This window comes from Bubalus bubalis, chromosome 15 (assembly GCF_019923935.1).
Source record: "Bubalus bubalis isolate 160015118507 breed Murrah chromosome 15, NDDB_SH_1, whole genome shotgun sequence".
Taxonomy (NCBI): Eukaryota; Metazoa; Chordata; class Mammalia; order Artiodactyla; family Bovidae; genus Bubalus; species Bubalus bubalis.
In genome coordinates this window covers 45199412-45221677 of record NC_059171.1, presented here as the reverse complement: position 1 = coordinate 45221677, position 22266 = coordinate 45199412, and the positions used below count along the sequence as shown (strand labels likewise).

General features: G+C 38.0%; 1 protein-coding gene across 10 annotated transcripts in view; it reads right to left on the bottom strand.

Moving 5' to 3' along the window:
• Window positions 1–22266, bottom strand: part of STAU2 (staufen double-stranded RNA binding protein 2) — a 305674-nt gene that overhangs the window by 148326 nt on the left and 135082 nt on the right. For all 10 annotated transcript variants that reach the window (XM_045162802.1, XM_045162800.1, XM_045162797.1 and 7 more), the window contains one exon: window positions 18830–18890. In XM_045162802.1, the coding sequence (XP_045018737.1) occupies window positions 18830–18890 (61 nt within the window). The remainder of the gene's footprint in view (window positions 1–18829; window positions 18891–22266) is intronic.

The window sequence follows — 22266 nt, the reverse complement described above, 5'->3', positions numbered from 1 at the left end:
GTGAGTGACACAAGTGTCTTCTTTATTCATGGTGCACCCCTCGGACATGTCAGAATTTATGCCAACAAGATAACTGAGAATGGGGGATGGCTATGTCAGAAAGATCAACCATGTGTGTAGAGGGTTGGAGCTTTGAGTCACGTGGCATCAACTGACCCTCTAAAGAGGAAGGCTGGAGATTGCTATCAACTCCATGACCAATGATTCAATCAGTTACACCTGTGATATTAAATCCCCACAAAAACTGCACAACTCTGGAAACTGAGTGAACACCCACCTGGCAATACTCTGTGCATATTACACATCACTGAGTAGGGAGCAACATGTTCCTGACTTCATGGGAAAGGACATCAGAAAAAGTACACTGGAAGATTTGTGTCTGGGACTCTTCAGATCTTACCCTATGTGTCTCTTCTTTTAGCTGGTTCTGATTTGAATCACTTTTGCTGTAACAATATTGTAATCATAAATATAAGACTTTCCTGAGTTCTGTGATTCATTCTAGTGAATTATCTTATCTGAAGGATAGTGCTTTCCAAACTATGGTATTGAAAAAGACTCTTCAGAGTCCCTTGGACGGTAAGGAGATCCTAAAGGAAATCAACCCTGAATAGTTATTACAAGGACTGATGCTAAAGCTGAAGCTCCAATACTTTTGCCACCAGATAAGAATAGCCAACTCACCTGAAAAGACTCTGATGCTGGGAAAGATTGAGGGCAGGAGAAGAGGGCGATAAGGATGAGATGGTTGGATGGCATCACCAACTCGATGGACATGAGTTTGAGCAAGCTCTGGGAGTTGGTGATGGACAGGGAAGCCTGGCATGCTGCAGTCCAGGGGGTCGCAAAGAGTCAGACATGACTGAGGGACTGAATTGAAAGGGCAGTGGGAAGCCTTGACTTTATAGTCAGTTGGTCAGAAGTGAGGGTGGCCCTGGAAATCCTCCCAGTGGTGGCTGGTGTCTTTTTTTTGTAATTAATTTTTGGCCTCCCCGGGTCTTTGTTGCTGTGAGTGAGCTTTCTCTAGTTGCAGAGAGCTGGGGTTACTTTCTTGCTGCAGTGCACAAGCTTCTCATTGCAGTGGCTTCTCGTTTTGGAACATGGGCTCCAGGTGTGTGGGTTTCAGTAGTTGCAGCATACAGGCTCTAGAGTGCGGGCTCAGGATTTGTGGCGTACGGACTTAATTGCTCCACAGCATGTGGGATCTTCCTGGACCAGGGATCGAACCTGTGTCCCTTGTGTTGACAGGAGAATTCTTAACTACTGGACCACCAGGGAAGCCCTGGTTGGTGTCTTTTGAAGTGAAGCAGTGTTGTAGAAGACTATGCCCTTAACCTGTGATACCTAGCCTAGCTCCAGGGTTTGTATCATTAGTCATTGCACCTTTATTCAGGGAAATCTAATAAATCTCAGAATAAAAGTCTCTGGTACTTGAGCTATGACTCATTCCTTCCACCACCTGCAGCTACAAAGATGGGGCTCTTTTTCTCCTCAACCACCTGTAAGTAATATGGTAACTCACTAGAAGGGCAGGCCACCAGAATTTCTCATTTCCCCCAGCTGCGAGCTGCAGAAGTTAAATTTCTCATGTATAGCCAAAAAAGTCAGGCAGTCCCTTTTTACACCCAGCCACCACTCACACAGTGAAAGCTGAGAGCACCTGAGAACTGACTGCTCTCTCCTCAGCTTGCTCATGGGATGGAAGTTGAAGTCTGAAAAGGCAAACCAAGAATACCAGAGACTACCACCCCTGACCAACACTCTGCTCACAGAGCAGCAGTGTCAACTCAAAGAAGTGGGCCACTGTCCCCATTCCTACTCCAGAACAGTAGCTCAGAAATTCTGAGGTAGTCCATAAGAACAGAGTTCTGAAGTTTTCCCAAAGGAACTGACTTTATTTTAAATAGAAGATAGGAAAATTCAAGTCTAGGGGCAGTCAGTCATGCATAACTCTTTGCTGGCCCATGGACTGGAGCCCTCTAGGCACCCCTGTTCATGGGATTTGCCAGGCAAAGATACTGGAATGGGTTGCCATTTCCTCTTCCAGAGGTTCTTCCTGATCCACGGATCGAACCCAGGTCTCATGTCTCCTGCATTGGAAGGCGGGTTCTTTACCACTAGCACCACCTAGGAAGCTCTACTGGAGGTTTTGGTAGTAAGTAATTCACAGCCAATGAGCTCTAGCAGTGAGCTCCAACATAAACCAGCTAATTTCCCAGAAAGAGCTAGAAAAAGTGCCTCTAGGGACTGAACAAATCTGAAATACTGGTTTCAAAAACTATCCTGAAAAGGGACTCAAATTTGATTGTATCCGAATGAGAGCAATTTATGGTTTTATGCCAATAATCAGCAGTACTTCCCAGGTGGGACCAGTGGTAAAGAACCTGCCTGCCAATGCAGGTTCCATCCCTAGGTAGGGAAGATCCCCTGGAGAAGGGCATGGCAACCAGCTACATTATTCCTGCCTGAAGAATCTCATGGACAGAGGAGCCTGGTGGGCTACAGTCCATAGGCTCACACAGTCAGACATGACTGAACTGACTTAGAACGCAGACATGCAATCAGTGGAACCAAACAGCTGAGTGTCGTGTCACAAAACAGGCAAAACGTTTATCACATTAGAGTGAGAAAGAGTAAAAGAGAGCCCTACTAAATCTGTCATTCCATGTGACTATGAGCATGCTAAAGACGCTCCCTCTGAGAGGTGACATCAGAGGCTTCATTCTGCAAGAGAAATAAACTTCATAAAAATAGTCCAGCTTTTCTTCTGAAATCAGGAACATGGCAAGAATTCCCCATTTTTGACACTTCTATTCAACAAATACTGGAAGTGCTAATCAAAGCAGTTAGGCAAGAAAAAAAGACACACAAATTGGAAAAGAAGTAAAATTATCTCTATTTGCAGACTGTATGATCTTACATGTAGAAAACATGAAAGATTCCACAAAAAAAAAAAAACCTGCTTAGAACTAATATATGAATTCCAGCAAAGTAGCAATACATGAAATCTACAGACAAAAATCAGTTGTTTTTTCCATACATGAAAGATAAACAATCTAAAAAGGAAATTACAAAAATAATTATATTTACAAAGGCATCAAAAGAATAAAATATTTAGGAATTCTCTTAACCAAAAAAGTAAAACTTTCATACTGAAAATTATAAAATACTGCTAAAAGAAATTAAAGAACACACAAATGAAGAGATCCTGTGTTCATGGATAGTGAAATATGTTAATAATACTATTAAAATGTTCATACTACCATAACAATTTCTAGATTCAATGCCATTCCTATCTAAATCATAGAGGCATTTTTATAGAAATTAAAAAAAAAATCCTAAAATTCATATAGAAGTATAAAAGACCTTGAATAGCCAAATCAATCTTGAGAAAGGAAAAAAAATCCGGAAGCATCACACTTACTGATTTCAGAATATATCAGAAAGCTGTGGTAATCAAAACACAAGGATACAAGCATAAATACTGACATACAGACCAACGGAACAGGTTAGAGAGCCTAGAAATGACACGCTTTATGGTCAAGTGATCTTCAACAATGGTGCCAAGACTACACAATGAAGAAAGAACAGTTTTCTTTAACAAATGGGCAACAGGATATCCACATACAAATGAAGGGAACTGGATCCTCAATCTTACACCACACACAAAAATCACCTCAGAAAGGGTTAAGGACTTAAGACCCCAAACTGTAAAATTCTCACAAGAAAACATAGGGCAAAGGTTTTACAACATGGGTCTAGGCAATGATTTCTTAGGTGTGATACCAAAAGCACAGCACCCCCCACCCTGCCAAAAAAAGAGCAACAATAGACCAGGTGGAACAATGACAAACTAAAATGCTTCTACACAGAAAAGGAAACAATGAACAGTGTGAAAAAGCAATTTATAGAATGACAGAAAATATCTGCACACCATCTATTTTATAATCAGTTAATATCCAAGATATATAAGGAACTTCTATAATTTAACAGCAAGAAAACTAATCTGGTTAAAAATGTACCAAGAAAGGACTTAAATAGACATTTCTTCAAAGAACACATATGAATGGTCAATAGATATGAAAAGATGCTCAACATCACTGATGATCAGAGAAATAAATGCAAAGGCAAAGCCATAATGTAGTATTGCTTCACACCTGGTAGGACGGCCATTATTTTAACAAAAATGAAATAGGTGCTGACAAAGATGTGGAAGAAACTGGAGCCCTTGTACACTGTTGGTGGAAATATAAAATGGTATAGCCACTATGGCCGGAGCTGCCTCAAAGAGTTACAAAAAGAAACAGCAATCTCACTTCTGGGTATTTACCCAAAAGAACCTGATAACAAGTTCTCAAAGAGATATCTGCACTCTAGTGTTCACTGCAGCATAATTCACAAAATTCAGGAAATGGAAACAATCTAAATGCCCATCGATGGTTGAATGGATAAAGGAAGTATGATTTATACACACCATGGGATATTATTTAGTCACAAAAAAGAATGAAATCCTATCATATGCAACAACATGAATAAACCTTGAGGAGATGATGCTAAGTGATATAAGCCAGTCATAGAAGGACAAAACTAGTTGATTTCACATAGAAGAGGTATATAAAGCAGTCAAACTCATAGAAACACGAAGCACGATGATAGAGGGGACATGGGGACCTGCTGTTCATTGGGTACAGAGTTTCAGTCAGACAAGGTGGAAAAAGTTCTGGGGATCTGCTGTACAACACTGTGCTTACAGTTAACAATACTGTATTGTACACTTAAAACTATTAAGAGGAAAGAGCTCATGTTATTTTTTATCACAATAAAAAATAGTGAAATTTATAGTAAATATCCTACATTCCAACAATGAAAAAGTGTAATTTGAAATTAAAAACACAATACCATTTATTTTAGCACTGCCCCAAAATGAGATATTTAGGTATAAATTTAACAAAATATGTACAGATCTATATGAAGAAAACTCTGATGAACAAAATCATGAAAAACTAAATAAATGAAGAGATATTCCATGTTCATGGATAAAAAGACTCAATATTGTCAAGATGTCAGTTCTTCCTAACTGAACCTATAGATTCAACATAATCGCAACCAAAATCCCAGCAAGTTGTTTTATGGATATCAACAAACCGATTCCAAAGTTTATATGGAGAGGCAAAAAACCCTGTAAAAGGCAACACGATACTGAAAGTGAAGAATAAAGTTGGAGGATTGATGCTACCTGACTTCAAGACTGACTACAAAGCTATGGTAATCAAGATAATGTGGTATAGGTGAAAGAACAGACAAATATACGATGGAACAGAAGAGAGAGCCCAGAAATGGACACCCATAAATACAGCCAATTGATCTTTGATAAAGGAGCAAAGGCAATACAATGGAACAAAGGCAGCCTCTTCAACAAATGATGCTGGGATAACTGGACATGCACATGTAAAAAAAGTCATCTAGACACAGACCTTATACCCGTCACAAAACCCATAGTAATAAATGTAGAATTCAAACTATGAAGCTCCTAAAAGATAACACAGGAAAATATCTAGATGACCTTGGGTATGGTGATGCCTTTTCAGATATAATACCACAGATAAATGAAAAAAATAACCAATAAGCTGGACTTTGTTAAAATTAAAATTTCTGCTCCACAAAAGGCATTATCAAGAGAATTAGAAGAGAAGTTACAGACTAGGAGAAAATACTTGCAAGAGATACATTTAATAAAGGTCTATTATCTAAAAATATTTTATGAGAGACTCTTAAAACTGAAAAATAAGATATCAATCCATTTTAAAAATGAGCCAAAAACCCTGACACCTCACCAAAGAAGATACAAAGATGGCAAATAACCATATGAAAAGATGTTTCACATCATATGTCATCAGGGAAATGCAAACAAAAACAAACAGATATCACTACATAACTATTTGAATGGCTAAAATCTGAAACTCGGACATAACCACCAAGTGTTGGTCAGAACATGGAGTTAAAGGACTCTAACTCATTGCTGACAGGAATGCAAAATGGTACAGCCACTCTGGAAATTCATTTGATGGTTGCTCACAAAACTAAACATACTCTTACTAGCATATGTTTCCTGGTATTTAATCAAAAAAGTTAAAAACTTATGTCCACATAAAAATCTGCACACAGATGTTTATAACAGCTTTATTCATAATTGCCAAAACTTAGAAGCAAGCAAGATGTCTCTCAGTAGGTGAATAAACTGTGATACACTTTTCAGAGCTAAAAAGAAATGAGTTATCAGTCGTGAAAAGACACCGAGGGACCCCTGAATGCGTATCACTATGGGAAACAAGTCAATATAAAAAGATTACAGGTCTGTGATCCCAACTACATGATATTCTAGAAAAGACGAAACTACGGAGACAGAACAGTGGCTGCCAGGGGTGATGCGAGGTTAGGAGAGACACAAAGACAAAACAGAAGATTTTGAGAACAGTGAAAATATTATGTATGATACTGTAATGACAGATATACATTAGTACACATTTGTCTAGACCTATAAAATGTTTAGTACCAAGAGTGAACCCTAAGGCTCACTATGAGCTTTGAGTGACCATGATATGCCAATGCAGGTTCATCATTTGTTTAAAAAAAGGTACCATCTGTTGAGCTATGTTGTTAATGAGAAAATTTATGCATATATGATGATGGAAGGTATATGAGACATCTCTATATCTCTTTCTCAATTCTTCTGTAAATCTAAAACTGCTCTAAAAAAACTAAAATGCTTTTAAGTAACAAAAAAAAAATATTAGCACAGAATGTAACAAAGAAAAGATGATACAGTTCAGTGGTAAACATACTTGAATGAAGCCCAGCTATCAGAGGTCAAGTTACAGATTGCCTCTTTACCTTGTTTCCTTCATCTGTAAAATGAATTATACTAAGGGAACTTGAAAATCTCTTTCAGCTCTAAAAGTTTATGAATCATCTTAACACAAACCAGAAAGCTTGGAATAAAACAATATGCTTGAATAACATCACCCCAAAAGCCTGTTGAGTGTTTTTAAAAATGGACTATTACTAAAGTTTTTTAGGTCTTAAGAAAAGTCATATAATGCAGATGGTGGTTTCACTGGTAAAACAAACACTGCACGTGCTTTCTCAGCCATTTAGTGTTTTTACATGATCCACCCAAATATCAAACTGGTATCTGAAACAATAGTTTGGACATTTTCCACATTATGAAACATCCTATAAAACATCCTTTCAAGAAAATGCGTATTTAATTTTAGTGGAATTTCTTTAAGAAAACATTATTCAATTTTCCCTTAATTATCAGAAAGTGATATATCTAAGAAATAAATACGTTGTCAGGTGGCAAACGCAGATCTTAGAATCAGAAGACACGAATTCAAGTTTTCACTATCTCTAACTAACTGAGTATCCTCAGGCAAGTTATAAAATCACCTGCAACCTCAATTTTCCTGTTTATAAAATATAAGAGCTGGATGTTCTCCGATCTTTTCAGTCTTAGGACTTCTGTTGTCTTTTTGTTCTATGAATACCATGATTCAAGGATCTGTCTTTCAGACAGACTGCATTTCTTTAGTAACAATAAATCATCTTTCTGTTTCTTCCAAAAGACTGCCAATGTGAGATTCAGAACAGCTTGATATATGAACTCAGACATACATTGTTCTAACCCAAAGCAAAGCAGTCTACTAAGAATGAATGCATTATTTCTATTAGGTTGTTGAAATACCAATAATGATACCTATTATATGTAAGAGTCCAGCAACACCATGCTGAGAACTATAAGTCTAGATGATATCTAAGACCATTAATACAGTGGGAAGAAAAGTGAAACACTGCTTTTTTTTCATTTATACGAATATTAAACACTGACAATGTCAGGTACTATGCTATATTATTTTATTTAAAAATTAAAAAAGCAATTGATTTTTTTTTTTCAAATTACACTTTCCACTTTTTAAGTTTTCTTTCCTTTTCTTATGGGCAGAAGAGGAATAGTTAACCCTGTTTATCTTACAGACTGAGTAGCTTCTCAAAAAGCAGTTTCAACTTTTAAAAACTTCATTAAAATCAGCAATAATACCAAAACCAGTACATGCATGCACGCTCAGTCACTTCAGTTGTGTCGAACTCTTTGCCACTCTATGGACTGTAGCCCGCCAGGCTCCTCTGTCCATGGGATTTTCTGAGCAAAAATACTGGAGTGGGTTGCCATTTCCTACTCGGGAACTTCCTGACCCGGGGATCAAACCCAGGTCTCCTGCATCTCCTGCACTGCAGGCAGATTCTTTACCACTGAGCCACTGGAGAAGCCCCAAAATACTACAATGTAGTCTATAAATACCTTCTGAAGGAATGAATGAATGCTACACCCATTACACACAGAGGTTTTAGGGAGACCATCACTGCTGCCTTTCTGGACCCTAACTGCCTTCAACCATACAGTCCCCTGCTGCCTCTTTCAGTGCTTTTAATTGATAACGTGACTACCCACACTCCTCTCATTTCTCATATCAAGGGGATTTTTATCTTTTCAATTATTTATACTCCACGTAGTATGTGCAGAAAAGAACATAGACCAAACATACCTTCACTCACATTTGTTTTAAACAAAGTTTAAGTTTACTGCTGCTAAGCTGCTCCAGTCATGTCCGACTCTGTGCGACCCCAGAGACGGCAGCCCACCAGGCTCCCCCGTCCCCGGGACTCTCCAGGCAAGAACACTGGAGTGCGTTGTCATTTCCTTCTCCAATGCATTAAAGTGAAAAGTGAAAGTGAAGTCACACAGTCGTGTCCGACTCCTAGTGACCCCATGGACTGCAGCCCACCAGGCGCCTCCGTCCATGGGATTTTCCAGGCAAGAGTAATGGAGTTAAGTTTACTCATATTAAAACAAAATAATGATTAAAACTGGTGCATAGTTAAATGAGGGCTTTCCAGGAGGCTCAGTGGTAAAGAATCCGCCCGCCAGTGCAGGAGATGTGAGTTTATCCGTGGGTTGGGAAGATCCTCTGGAGAAAGAAATGGCAACCCACTCCAGTATTCTTGCCTGGACTATCCCACAGGCAGAGGAGCCTGGCTTTATAGTTAATGGGGTCGCAAAGAGTCGGCCACGACTGAGAACATGCACATATGCCATGGTCAAATGAACAGAAGACAACAGAAAGTGCAGAATAAAACCACATACATACAAGAATCTTAGTATACAACAGTCATGTGAATGCAATGGGGATGAAAGCTGAATCCATACTTTTAGCATAAATCCCAGAGGTATCAAAGATTTAAGGACCAAAAAAAGAGAAAAAAAAAAAAAAAACTATAGAATTTCCAGAAGGCAATTAAAGAATTTTTTATAATCTCAGAATGGAGCAGGCATTATTAACTATGCTAAGATTACAAATGCTATAAAAGATCATAAAATAAAGGCCATTCAAATACTTTAAAAAGAAAACCAAAATTTAAAAGAAAATTCCACCATATATAAAGAGACCAAGAAAAATATTGGCAAGTCATATCATAAAGGCACACACACATGCTTTTTTCAAGTAAGGGGGAAAAAAAGACCAACAAACTAATTTTAAAATAAGCAACAGATATAACTATATCACTGACATAAACTAGTTTAGAAACAAAAAAATGTGTAGAAATGGCTCATAAATGTACAAAAGATATACTCAATCCTACTCTCAATGGGAGAAATGCAAAATAAAACTACGCTGAATAACATAGTTCAGCTATCAGATTGGCAAGTATCCAGAAGTTTGAGAGCACGCGCTTACTGAAGCTGTGGGGAAACAGGAAATCCCATACACTGCTGGTAGGAATGTAAACAGGGAAATCTCTATTGAGCATAATCTGGCGATGTTTATCAAAATTATAAGTGCACGTATTCTTTGACTTACTATTACCACTTGTGAGAATTTATCCAAAACACTAGCAAACATGTAAATGGATGTGGGTATGAGGTTTTATGCAACAGGATTATTTATAATATAAAAATACAGTGAAGTGAAAGTCACTCAATCATGTACAACTCTTTGCGACCCAATGGACTATACAGTGGGCTTCCCTGGTAGCTCAGACGGTAAATCACTGCAGATGGTGATTGCAGCCATGAAATTAAAAGACGCTTACTCCCTGAAAGGAAAGTTATGACCAACCTAGACAGTATATTGAAAAGCAGAGACATTACTTTGCCAACAAAGGTCCTTCTAGTTAAGGCTATGATGGTTTTTCCAGTGGTCATGTATGGATGTGAGAGTTGGACTATAAAGAAAGCTGAGCGCTGAAGAATTGATGCTTTTGAACTGTGGTGTTGGAGAAGACTCTTGAGAGTCCCTTGGACTGCAAGGAGATCCAACCAGTCCATCCTAAAGGAGATCAGTCCCGGGTGTTCATTGGAAGGACTGACGTTGAAGCTGAAACTCCAATACTTTGGCCACCTGATGTGAAAAGCTGAATCATTTGAAAAGACTCTGCTGCTGGGAAAGATTGAGGACAGAAGGAGAAGGGGATGACAGAAGATGAGATGGTTGGATGGCATCACTGACTCAATGGACATGGGTTTGGGTGGACTCCGGGAGTTGGTGATGGACAGGGAGGCCTGGCGTTCTGCAGTTCATGGGGCTGCAGAGTCGGACACAACTGAGCGACTGAAATGAACTGAACTGAAAGCACCTCCCTGCAACGTGGCAGACTTGGGTTCGATCCCTGGGTTGGGAAAATCCCCTGGAGAAGGAAATGACAACCCACTCCAGTACTCTTGCCTGGAAAAATTCCATGAATGGAGGAGCCTAGTAGGCTACAGTCCGTGGGATCGCAAAGAGTCAGACACGACTGAGCAATTTCCCTGGTCACTGGACTATACAGTCCACGGAATTCTCCATGCCAGAATACTGGAGTGTGTAACTGGTCCCTTCTCCAGGTGATCTTCCCAACCCAGGGATCGAACCTAAGTTGTTTGCTGGGCAGGCAGATTCTTTACCACTGAGATGCCTGGGAAGTAAACAATCCCAATGCCCGTCAGTTCAAAACTAGTTCAATAAGACTAAAGTCCTACATATAATCAATTTGGAAGGATCTTTGGGACATACTGCTGAATGAAAAGAAAATTGTAGAAGAGTGTGTCTAGAAAACATATTAAATAAAGGTATGTATTATTTTATCCATATTTGAATTTGCTTCTATATGTATAAAAAGATTCTGGAGTAATATATAAGAAATTAATCAAAAGTTACTTGTTTGAGAGACAGGGTGGAAATTGCGCCAAAGAAGACAAAAGGGAGATTTCTGACCTTTTTTGCACTTAAAATTTTTATCCATTCAAAAGACTAAGTAACAATAGAAGAGTAAAATAAATAAGATTAATGATATAGTCTTATTTATTTTACTCTTATATAGTACAGCTTCCCTGGTGGCTCAGATGGTAAAGAATCCACCTGCAATGCAGGAGACCCAGGTTCGATCCCTGGGTTGGGAAGATCCCTTGGAGAAGGGAATGGCTACCCACTTTAGTATTCTTGCCTGGAGAATTCCATGGAGAGAGGAGTCTGGCGGGCTACAGTCCATGGGGTCGCAAAGAGTAGCACACAACTGAGAGACTAACAATGATAGAATAGAATCTGAACTAAATTTGAACTAATCCAACTAAAACATCATCAAAATGAAGTCAAAGGTATAAAAGTGAGTTCAAAATGTTTCTATTTCTTCTAGATATTTTGAAGGGCACTCCAGTTCTTCTTCTATAAAACAACCAGTGTTTCCTGTAAATCTGAATTTACACATACCTAGTTATACACAGATACCACTCCAAGGTGTGTTCCCAGAAACTCTTACACAAGAGTACCAGGAGACATGGTCAAAAATGTTTACAGTGATGCTGTTTTTAATAACAGAATCTTGCAAATAACCTCAGTGGCTTAACAGGAGGATAAATTAATTATAGAATATGCACACAGTGGCACAGTGGATGGAATAACCATATGTTAACAAAAGTCTTAAATTACAATTTGAAGTGGGAAAACAAAGTTCCAGAAAGTATACAGCATAATGTCATTTTTTCCCTAAAGTTTAAAAAAGCAAAACTAAACAAATACTGTTAAAGACACATACTTAACAAGTTGGGAGGACTATATGTAAAATCCAGAGCGAGCAGTGACCTCAGGTGGGAAAAGGCAAGCCAGCCAAGAGACGAGAAAGAAGGTAACGACACTGGCAACACTGTGGGTCTCAAATGGAGTGGTGGGAATCTCAAGTGTTTATTATCATGTGTCATAACTTATACGTGTTAAATTTACTATATATCAAGCATTACCTATATTTTTTCTTTAAAAATAACACACAGTTTAACATCTCTTGGAAAATTACAATATATTATCTGGGAGTTTATAAACCTCCATCTTTCTAGACACGCTGATGAATGAGTACTTACTACTCTTATTTTCTCCTATGTTTATTGTAGAGTTTCTCTGATAACAGAGAAAATCAGCACTGTAGTTCTTAATACCTCAACTTTCAGTCTGGGAGACTTTGATCTGTGTGTCACTGCTCTGCTCTTTTTCAGTTGGAAAAATCCTAGTTCCAAACACCTTTGATCCCCATAGGCCTCTGAGAATACAGAGCACATATTTCACATTTCCAAAACACATTTCAGAAACTGAAATTGCATTCAAACTTTAGAAAACTACTCATTTTCTCTTCTTAAAAAAAAGTCATAAAAGGCTCAAGTGGAGAGCCTTAGGTATTCGGATAACTACCTCCCTGGCTATTTAGTATATATATCATTTGTTTAAATTCAAACAGATTGTGCAATTCAGGCCAAAGTTTGTACATCTGTGAGTGTTATAAATATACTTCAATTTTTTTTCTGATTATAAACCAGAGTATGTTTATTACAGAAAAAAATTCTCTTATATTTTTCCATATCTTTTAGTTAAGTTATAAGAAAAAGTGGGCCTAAGCTTTGTATTCTTACTTCTTCAGAAAGGCACTGCTAATTCACGATCCTCTAACAGCTGGTGAGTGCTTGTTGCTTCAATGGTTGGAATAATCATTTTTTAACTCTTGTCAATTATATGGATCAGAAATTATGGAACATTTACTTCTAATCTGGACTTTCCTGATTGCTGAACAATTTCATTATTTAATTTCTGTTCTTTTTAAATGGCTCCCTAAATTCTTTGGGCATTTTTCTATTGCTGCTCAGCAGCTAGGTGTGTCCAACTCTTTTGTGACTCTGTGGACTGTAGCCTGCCAGGTTCCTCTGTCCAGGGGCTTTCCCAGGCAAGAATACCGGAGTGGGTTGCCACTTTCTCCTCCAGAGGATCTTCCTGACCCAGGGACTGAACCAGTGTCCCCTGCATTGAAGGCAGATTCTTTACTACTGAGCCACCAGTTTATTAATCTATAAGTGTCCTTTGTGTATTTTTACCTGTGGCTATATAGGATGCAAGTTATGCCTTCTATCATTTGACTTTTTACTTTCTTATGCTGTTCCTTGAATTCATTTTTGGTTTTCATATATCTAAATCCATACCTTTCTTATGATTTCATTCTCTGCTCTTATGCTTAAGAACACTGTCATCCTGTAATCAAGGGATGCAGCCTTAAATTGTGCATATGGTTTCCTTTTTTCAAAAAACATGTATCTGAAATCGTTTTGCATGTAAAAATGTAAGTCAAGCAAGTTTTTTAAATCACGAAAATTTAAATTCATTCAATCTTTCTTGAGAATACTTCAGAAAAATATACTGTGTTAATCTGATTAAAGACTTTCCTTCCAGTTTCAGGTTATTTTTCCTTAAATAAATGGGCATTTGATTATTAACTCAACTGGTATGCCTTAAACAGATAAGTTTAACACTCTCTCATACCCCTAATTGAAATACCAATGAATTGAGACTTCCTTGGTGGTTAAGAATCTGCCTGCAAATACAGAAGACATGGGTTCTATTTCTGGTCCAGGAAGACCCCACAGGCCATGGGGCAACACAGCCCGTGTGCCACAACTACTGAGCCTGTGCTCTAGAGCCCGTGCTCCACAAACAAGAGAAGCCACTGCAATGAGAAGCCTGCACACCACGACTAGAAAGCAGTCACCAACATTACTTATTGTGATAATCATTTCATGAGGCAAGTCAAATCATTATGCTGTACACCTTAAAGTTATACAGTGTTATATGTCAATTATAACAATAAAACTGGAAGAAGAAAAAAGAAATAAGATTGCCACAAGTAAGCTATACTCTTAGATTTCCAACACAGTATTTATGTTCAAGTAAATAATTAAGTTGAATCACTTGGCTTTATATTTAAATCGTTTTGGCTCCAAGTAATTTAACTGTCTCATTACAAAGAAGCTTCTATTATGGAAGGCCCCAAAGGGAACTGTATATTCTTGCCTGGAGAATCCCATGGACAGAGGAGCCTGGCAGGCACAGAAATGGACATGAGTGAAGTGTCTTAAGCATGACACAAAAGTGACAAAATTTTTGATAAGTCAACTTCAATACTGCAAAGGTTAATAAGAATTCTTTCCCATCCCAAAAGTATTTGTCTTGAGTTATCTCTAATGAACCTAGAAGAGTCAGCATATTTCACAGGGGCTAAATAAAACTTTTTAAAAGGTTAACGGAAAAATATTTATGTGAGAAATGCCTCCAAATAATGTTTTAGTGGGTGGATTCGGCACATACCAGTGAATACCTTTGAGCTGAGTCCAATTCTGAATTAAGCTGGAGTTTACCTTTAAGAAACAATGAACCTGCTTTTAAGTAAAATCCTGTATTAATAAGAAGCATGGAATGTGCATTTAAAAAAAAGATGTTATCAACTGAACTGTATCTAAGTATTTTACAAAATTTTCCATGAGCCATCAGTAAGTCTTTAAAACGCATGATCTTTTAAAAAACTTGCTAGTCATTCATCTGTAAAAATCTAGCTTTTTATGTGCATGCCAAGCATAAAATTGCCCCCATGCTAAATTTAGCACAAACCTCACATTACAGAGTTATGTGTTCTTACACTTTGACACGACTATGACAGTGATTCACAAGGTGAAATACACTTAGAAAGGTCTACGTTCCGCAACCCAGGACAATGAAGAAAGCCTGGGAAGGATGTCAAAATTAGGTCCATATTTTAAATCTGCAGCCAATCAAGCCAGGAACCCGGCTATGCAATCACAATCACTTGCAAAACCATTTAAACTATTTCTTAGCTGTACTTGTTAGCAGTTTCTTATGACGGTAATCTTTTTTAAAAAAATATCTCCCACTTCAAATATTAAATGCACATGTACATTAACTTTTTTTTGTCTACCTACAGTTAGGTGCCGGAGAAGGCAATGGCACCCCACTCCAGTACTCTTGCCTGGAAAATCCCATGGACGGAGGAGCCTGGTGGGCTGCAATCCATGGGGTCACTAAGAGTCGGACACGACTGAGCAACTTCACTTTCATGCACTGGAGAAGGAAATGGCAACCCACTCCAGTGTTCTTGCCTGGAGAATCCCAGGGACGGGGGAGCCTGGTGGGCTGCCGTCTATGGGGTCGCAGAGTCAGACACGACTGAAGTGACTTAGCAGCAGCAGCAGACAGTTAGGTGCTATCTGCACCAGGCTAAAATTGTCTTCTTTCCCCTTTACAATTCTGCATTCTCTTAATTTTTGTATACTATAGCTTCAAGTTAATTTCATAGTATTTATCCAAATAATGAGTGGTTAAAATTTTGTTCTTTTTAACTACAATTTGTGAAGTAAAGTTTAGCCAAGAAAACAATGAAGAGAGTCACTTTATGACATTTTGTTGTTTACAAAGTAATGTTACCTTTTCAGATGTTATTCAAGGGTGATTAGTCAAGTTTAGAAAAGTAAAGACACTTAACATTATAAACTGATATGTGTAACTCATAACAGAGCACATTGAACAAGAAGATGTAAACTGAGTTGCTCAAGGTCATACAATATGGCAGTGAGGCGGGCAGCTCAGGCAGTCTCAAACTCCTGTCTTCCCCTCACGTGCCATCCTGAGCAACCCCTGCTCTAACTTCTGCCTGCAAAACACTAAGACACATATTGTCCACAGGACAGGAAACACCTAGGGCAGAATTTCAAACTCAAGGAACTGTTTAGAAGAGACTTTAACCTAAAAGCTATCATACTATGTGAATTTAAATTACTTTTTAGGTGATGGAGTCATCATAGTGATCTACTTTTTCTTGTATTAAAGGAGCTAGGAGCTGGCTCCAGAGGACTCAGGGGTTCCACTACACAGAACCCAGGGGTTCCACTACACTTCTCTCAGGAGAAGAGAGACAGTTGACTGGTAGAGCTGGACTGCCCTTGCTGTCCGTGGTAACCTGGGCGGGGCCCACTCAGAGAACCTCTGTATCAGCTTTCTCACCTCCACAATATTGGGAAGGGACCAGGGAGCATTCTTCTTTCAGATTTTGAACTACTGGAGACCAGAGCAAGTCCTGAAGTGCTAACATTTGGTTACATCTTAAGGATGCTTCAAACAGCTTATCATTTCCAACATTATGTTTAAAGCAAATCTTTTAGACCTTCTTACACATTTCTCATCAGTGAAACTCACTGGCCTTTTTGTGACATTTCTTCCCCTAATTGCAAAGGAGCTCCAAATCCCTCAGAAAGTAAAAAAAAAAAAAAAAATCAACAGACGTAAAGATGAGGGTCAAAATACCACTGTTTAGTGATGGAGGCTTCAGGTCATCTATAATGTGCTTTCATGTTAAAACTACCAAATTAATAACTATCTGACTTCCATATTTAAATATGTAATGTTTATGTTCTCTGAAAAAAAATCTAATGTCAAAAGTAATCATTCAAATACAAACCATACATATTCTTTGGTCACGTGTACATGCAGAAAAATCTGAGCGATAAGAAGTTTAAGAATGACATTTTTGGCAAGCCTACACAAATTTATAGAATTTTTATTAAAAAAACAGGGGTGGGGGGGAAGAAGGCATGGAAGAAAACTAACATTCATTATGTGCTTACTAAGAAATAGCTCCTGTGCTAAGTACTTAACATAAAACTGAAATCAACTGAATGTTTCTCACATTCCTTGACCAAATAACTATGTGCTGTGCTTAATCACTCAGTCATGTCCAACTCTTTGCAACCCCATGGACTGTAGCCTGTTAGGCTTCTCTGTTCATGGGATTCTCCAGGCAAGAATACTGGAGTGGGTTGCCAAGCCCTCCTCCACGGGATCTTCCCAACCCAGGGATCGAACCCAGGTCTCCCACACTGCAGGCAGATTCTTTACTGTCTAAGCCACCAGGGAAGCCCAAGTAAATTCAATTCTCTATATTCAAACAACAAAGGAATTAAAAACTCTCTGAGAATCCTGAACTGATTCCATTTTTCCTTTGGGCAATGTGCTGAGCCTATCACATTCATCATCCTTACATACACAGACAAAAGGCCTAGACTCATACTGAATTATTTAAATTATTCCCAGAAAATAATTCATGAATACCATTGCCTCAATGAAACAGTTTTTTCAAGAGGCTAGTTTTGATAATCCAAGAATTCAATTCTCATAAGCAGGCTCTGAAAAGAATTGTCACAAATTTCATTATACATCAAAAGATGAGCTACTAATATGAAAGAATACTCTTCATGACAACAATTTACATATTTAAGCTAATTCAGCTTCTGAAGGTTATCAGGAAGAGAACTGGGGTTAGAAATGAAAGAGATCCGACTTTACTGGGGACTTCACTTTGCCAGGGTCTTCACTGGCTGGCTGTTTCATTTTACTGATTTACAGTAAAATGGTCACTTGAGTAAAAACAGATGCTTTTGGGGAGAGGCGGGGAGGAAGTTAAAAATGTCTACACTTTCAATGTATAACAGCTTGATCATGTACCTCTGAAAACAGAAATACCTGAAGTGGATTTTTATTTTTATTCTTTTTAAATTTTTTTGAAGAGCGAATTGGCTTTATTCAATGATTCATGAATCAGGCAGCATACTATCTAGCAACCAGGAGGATGCTCCAAACACTGGGAATTATCTTAGGTGAGCAAAATTTGCCTGCCATCCTAAAATGTTTCTCTGTGACATGTAGATTATTTTGAGCTGAAAACAATCAAGGTCCCAAAGACTCAGGAAGACCCTTTCATCTTCCCATTAACTACTCAGAAGTATTTAGTTAGAGGATTCACTCCAGGAAGGGAGCTATCACCATAGCTCCCTTCTCCCACTTCAGCAGAACTGAAGTGGATTTTTAAATGATGATATACTATTATTTGGAATAAAATTGTGAGCAATTTTATCCTTACATTTCTGATATTTCAACTAGTAACTTTAATAAAATACCAAAAATTCTAATGACTCAGCACAACCTAAAAAATGTGTACTACAGTGTTAAATGAAAACACATTACAAATTTTTGTCTATATTCTAATTATGTTAAAGTGTCTGTGTGTGTACCTAAAAAAGTAGAACTGTGAATACAGTTAATGCTGGGTTACATTGGACTGGTAGATAACTGTTTGTCTTTCTTGATTCTTTTCTATTGTGATAATGTCACAATAAAAACAACTTTAAAAAAAACATCATCACTTTATGGATAAAATGGTTTTCTGTCTGCAATGACTTAACCATGTTGAAGATATGAGTCTCTGTGTCTTCTGTCAGTTGCAGGAAAGCAAACACCACAACTTCCTGCATCCTTCAAAACACTTAGCATAGCATCTCAGACCCAGTAAATTCCCAGTGAGGGACATGTCATGGAACCACTGACGAACACCAAGTGTAGCTAATATAAAGGTAGAAACTTACTGTTATTTGTTGGTTCAGGAAACCCAGCCTTTGGACCACTCCATCCTTTGTTTTCCCCTGTCTGAAAAATTAAACCAATTGTTTAAATTCAGGAAAGAAACTTAAATTCAAAAAAAAAGTTAATCCTAATTAATAAAAAAAGGGTACAGGTTATTCTGTTCATCCTCTCCACTGCTGACCCCAGGACCATGGACACAACAAGTACTAACAAGAGCTAAAACATCTATCCCTTTTCTACATTCATATCTGTTTCTTATGCCTCCTGATTTTATCTATTTAAATTTATAATTTACATCATCAAGAAAGCCCCATATTTAGCATAATATTTAGTATATATATTATGTATAACATGGGCACTATCAAGGTGGTGAAGAAGTAAATAATTTGTTTTCAAACAGTAAACAATAATCATCGCAAGTTCTAAAGTAACTAAAAGAGATTTTTTATCACTTCTGAAGTTAAATTAATGATAGAAATATTATTATGTCTGTTCTGGAAACGTCATGATAAGGGTCAATGAATAATGCTAATGACAGGTACAAAAAACTGAAAACTAAACCCTAACTCGAAGCAAAATCTGGAATATCCTGGCTTTTGCCAGATGATTTGGTCAACATTTAGTGTAAAATACACTCTGAGCTCAGACGTTCTGAAGTAGTATTTTAATCAAATTATAAGTGACATTAACTGGTTATGTTCTCTTTTTGTGGAGCTGGTATTATTGATATAAAGTACTTCGGGGTGGGGGAGACATACTTATTTTTATAATCGGTATTTTATATTATGCTGCTGCTGCTGCTAAGTCGCTTCAGTTGTGTCCGACTCTGTGACCCCATAGACGGCAGCCCACCAGGCTCCGCCGTCCCTGGGATTCTCCAGGCAAGAACACTGGAGTGGGTTGCCATTTCCTTCTCCAATGCATGAAAGTGAAGTCGCTCAGTCGTGTCTGACTCTTAGCGACCCCGTGGACTGTGGCCCACCAGGCTCCTCCGTCTGTGGGATTTTCCAGGCAGGAGTACTGGAGTGGGGTGCCATTGCCTTCTCCAAACACAAACTACATTTCTAGCAAATAGCTTGCAACTGTGAAAGGGTGGAAGAGAAGGTAACGTGTGTAAATGCAGATACACATGGATGGGAAGGCCTGAGGAGACTCCCACGCACATGTTCTCTGTGAAGCACAAGACAGGATCATAGAGAGAGGGGGGCGCTGCGGGAGGGAGGGAGGTTATAAATCTAAGGAAAGTGTACACAGTAAGCAAAAAGTCTAGGAAAGAAAGAGCTCAACGATTAGAAGAATACAGATCCTCAGGCATTTGAGGGCTCAGTTGAAGTTGGTAATAATATATTTAGCACTTCATTCCTCCTTTTCTCTCCTTCCACTAATAACCAAAGTTATTTAAATATTAGGTTTTATTCCTTAAGCCTAATTTTTCATCAACTGAATCCCAAGCCTGCTGCTCTCTGATTTCTATCTCAACACTCTAATGAAACTGCTTTTCTAAGGTTTCTGCTTTAACATGACAGAGTAAACATTAAGAGTAATCTCTTCTCTCTCCCCAAACAACTCTAAATTGATAATCCAATAATCCATAAACTCTCTCTCCTTCCCTCTGCCCCCAGCCTCCCCTGAATATGAAAGGAATCAAGAGAAGAGAAAAGTCAAAATTTGTAACATGGAGAGTACATTAATTATAACTAACTTAGCAGGTGTGGGCCAGCTGAAACCTCACCTGCAGAGCTAGAAGCTAACAAAGAGCTTACAAAGAGTAAACTGATTTGTGCTTCAGGACCCCAGAAAGCCTCAGGAATCAGAAGCACACCTGGTACTTCTAAAGATGAATCCTGGAAGAGTATGAAAATAGGAAGATTGTTTGGAAGTCTTTCAAATGTTATGAAACTTTCAGGTCACTTCTGTGACCCCAAGGAGACAAATTTCCTAAAATGTTGCCTCTTCAGAAAGGCCTAAAACAAAGAGACTCTGGACACCAGGTACAGCTGAGGATGGGATGGATCTATACACCACACTGAAAAGAGAGATGGATTCCAAAGTTACATCCTAGAAGATAAGATCCCCAGCTCCCTTTATCACTGGGCCTCTAAAGACAATAATCAGTCTCCCAATCTATAAGGAATGGTGAGCATAACACAGGGAACAGAATAAAACCTCAAAAATCATTAAAAAAAGCTCTCAGAGAGACAGAAGTATTATACCCATTAAACAAGAACAAGAGGTTATAAAAAGGAATATTCTGAGAATGAAGAATAGCTCTGGGAAATAAAAAATACAGTAGCCAAAGGAAAATATTTCAAAGAAGGACTGGAAGACAAAACTGAAGAAATCTCCAGTAAACAGAACAAAAAGAGAAACAGAAAAGAAACGAAGGGAGAAAGAAAGAAGCAAAAAATCACTCTTTAGACTAACAGGTATCCTAGAAAGAACCAACAGCAAAAATGGAAGGAAAGAAATCATCAGAGAAAAAATATAAAAGTTTCCTCACTTTTAAAGTACACGAATTTCTGGATTAAAACCCAAACACCCAAAAACAATTTATCAAAGAATACACAAATCCAATCAGTCACTCAAGAAATTTCAGAACTTCTGAGAAAAGATGTGAGAAAAGCATCACGAGGGACAGGAAATGTAAAAGTTTCATAAATTGGCTAAAGAATCCGAAGACTTTGGAATTTCAACAGTAATGCTGAGAGGTAGAAAACATTGGTACAATGCCTTCAAAACTGTGGAAAAAATATTTCCTATTTAGAATTATATCTCAGAAAAACTACCAATTAAGTGTGGGGGAAATAGAAAGATATATCAGAACTACAAGGTCTCAAAAAACTGTATTACTCATGCATTCTCTATCAGGAAATGATGAAAGCATGTACTCCATCAACACAAGAAAATAAATTAAGAGCAAGGAAACTGTCCAGAAAGCAGGCAACTCAACAAGAGAGAGGCAAAAGGAATTAACAGGGAAATCGTGAAGAGAAGAACCAAAACATTGGGTCTTCAGCAGATCAAACAAACAATCCAACATAGAAGAGGAAGATAAAGAACTCCAAGAAAGAAAAAACAAAGAAACTAAACAGTACATGAAGTGTTTACTTGGCAGAGGGCAACAGGGATAAGTTAGAGAGACACAGAAAACTATACATGTTGAGTAAGAAAACTAACTCTTCGGTTTTCAAAGCAGGAACCCAGGTAACATCTAAAAAGAAAAAAAATCAAGAAACTGCAGTGTAAGTTATTAACAGTACAAAATAACAGAACAGCTAAAACAGGTAGTAAGTGGTTGCCTCTGTAAAAAAGGTAACAGAAATGGGCAGTCCCAGGGCAGGACAGCATGGTTTATTATAAATCTTGAGTCTTTATATCATTAATCTTGACTAAGTCTTGATTTGTTATACATATGAGTATTACTTTGAACAATATATAA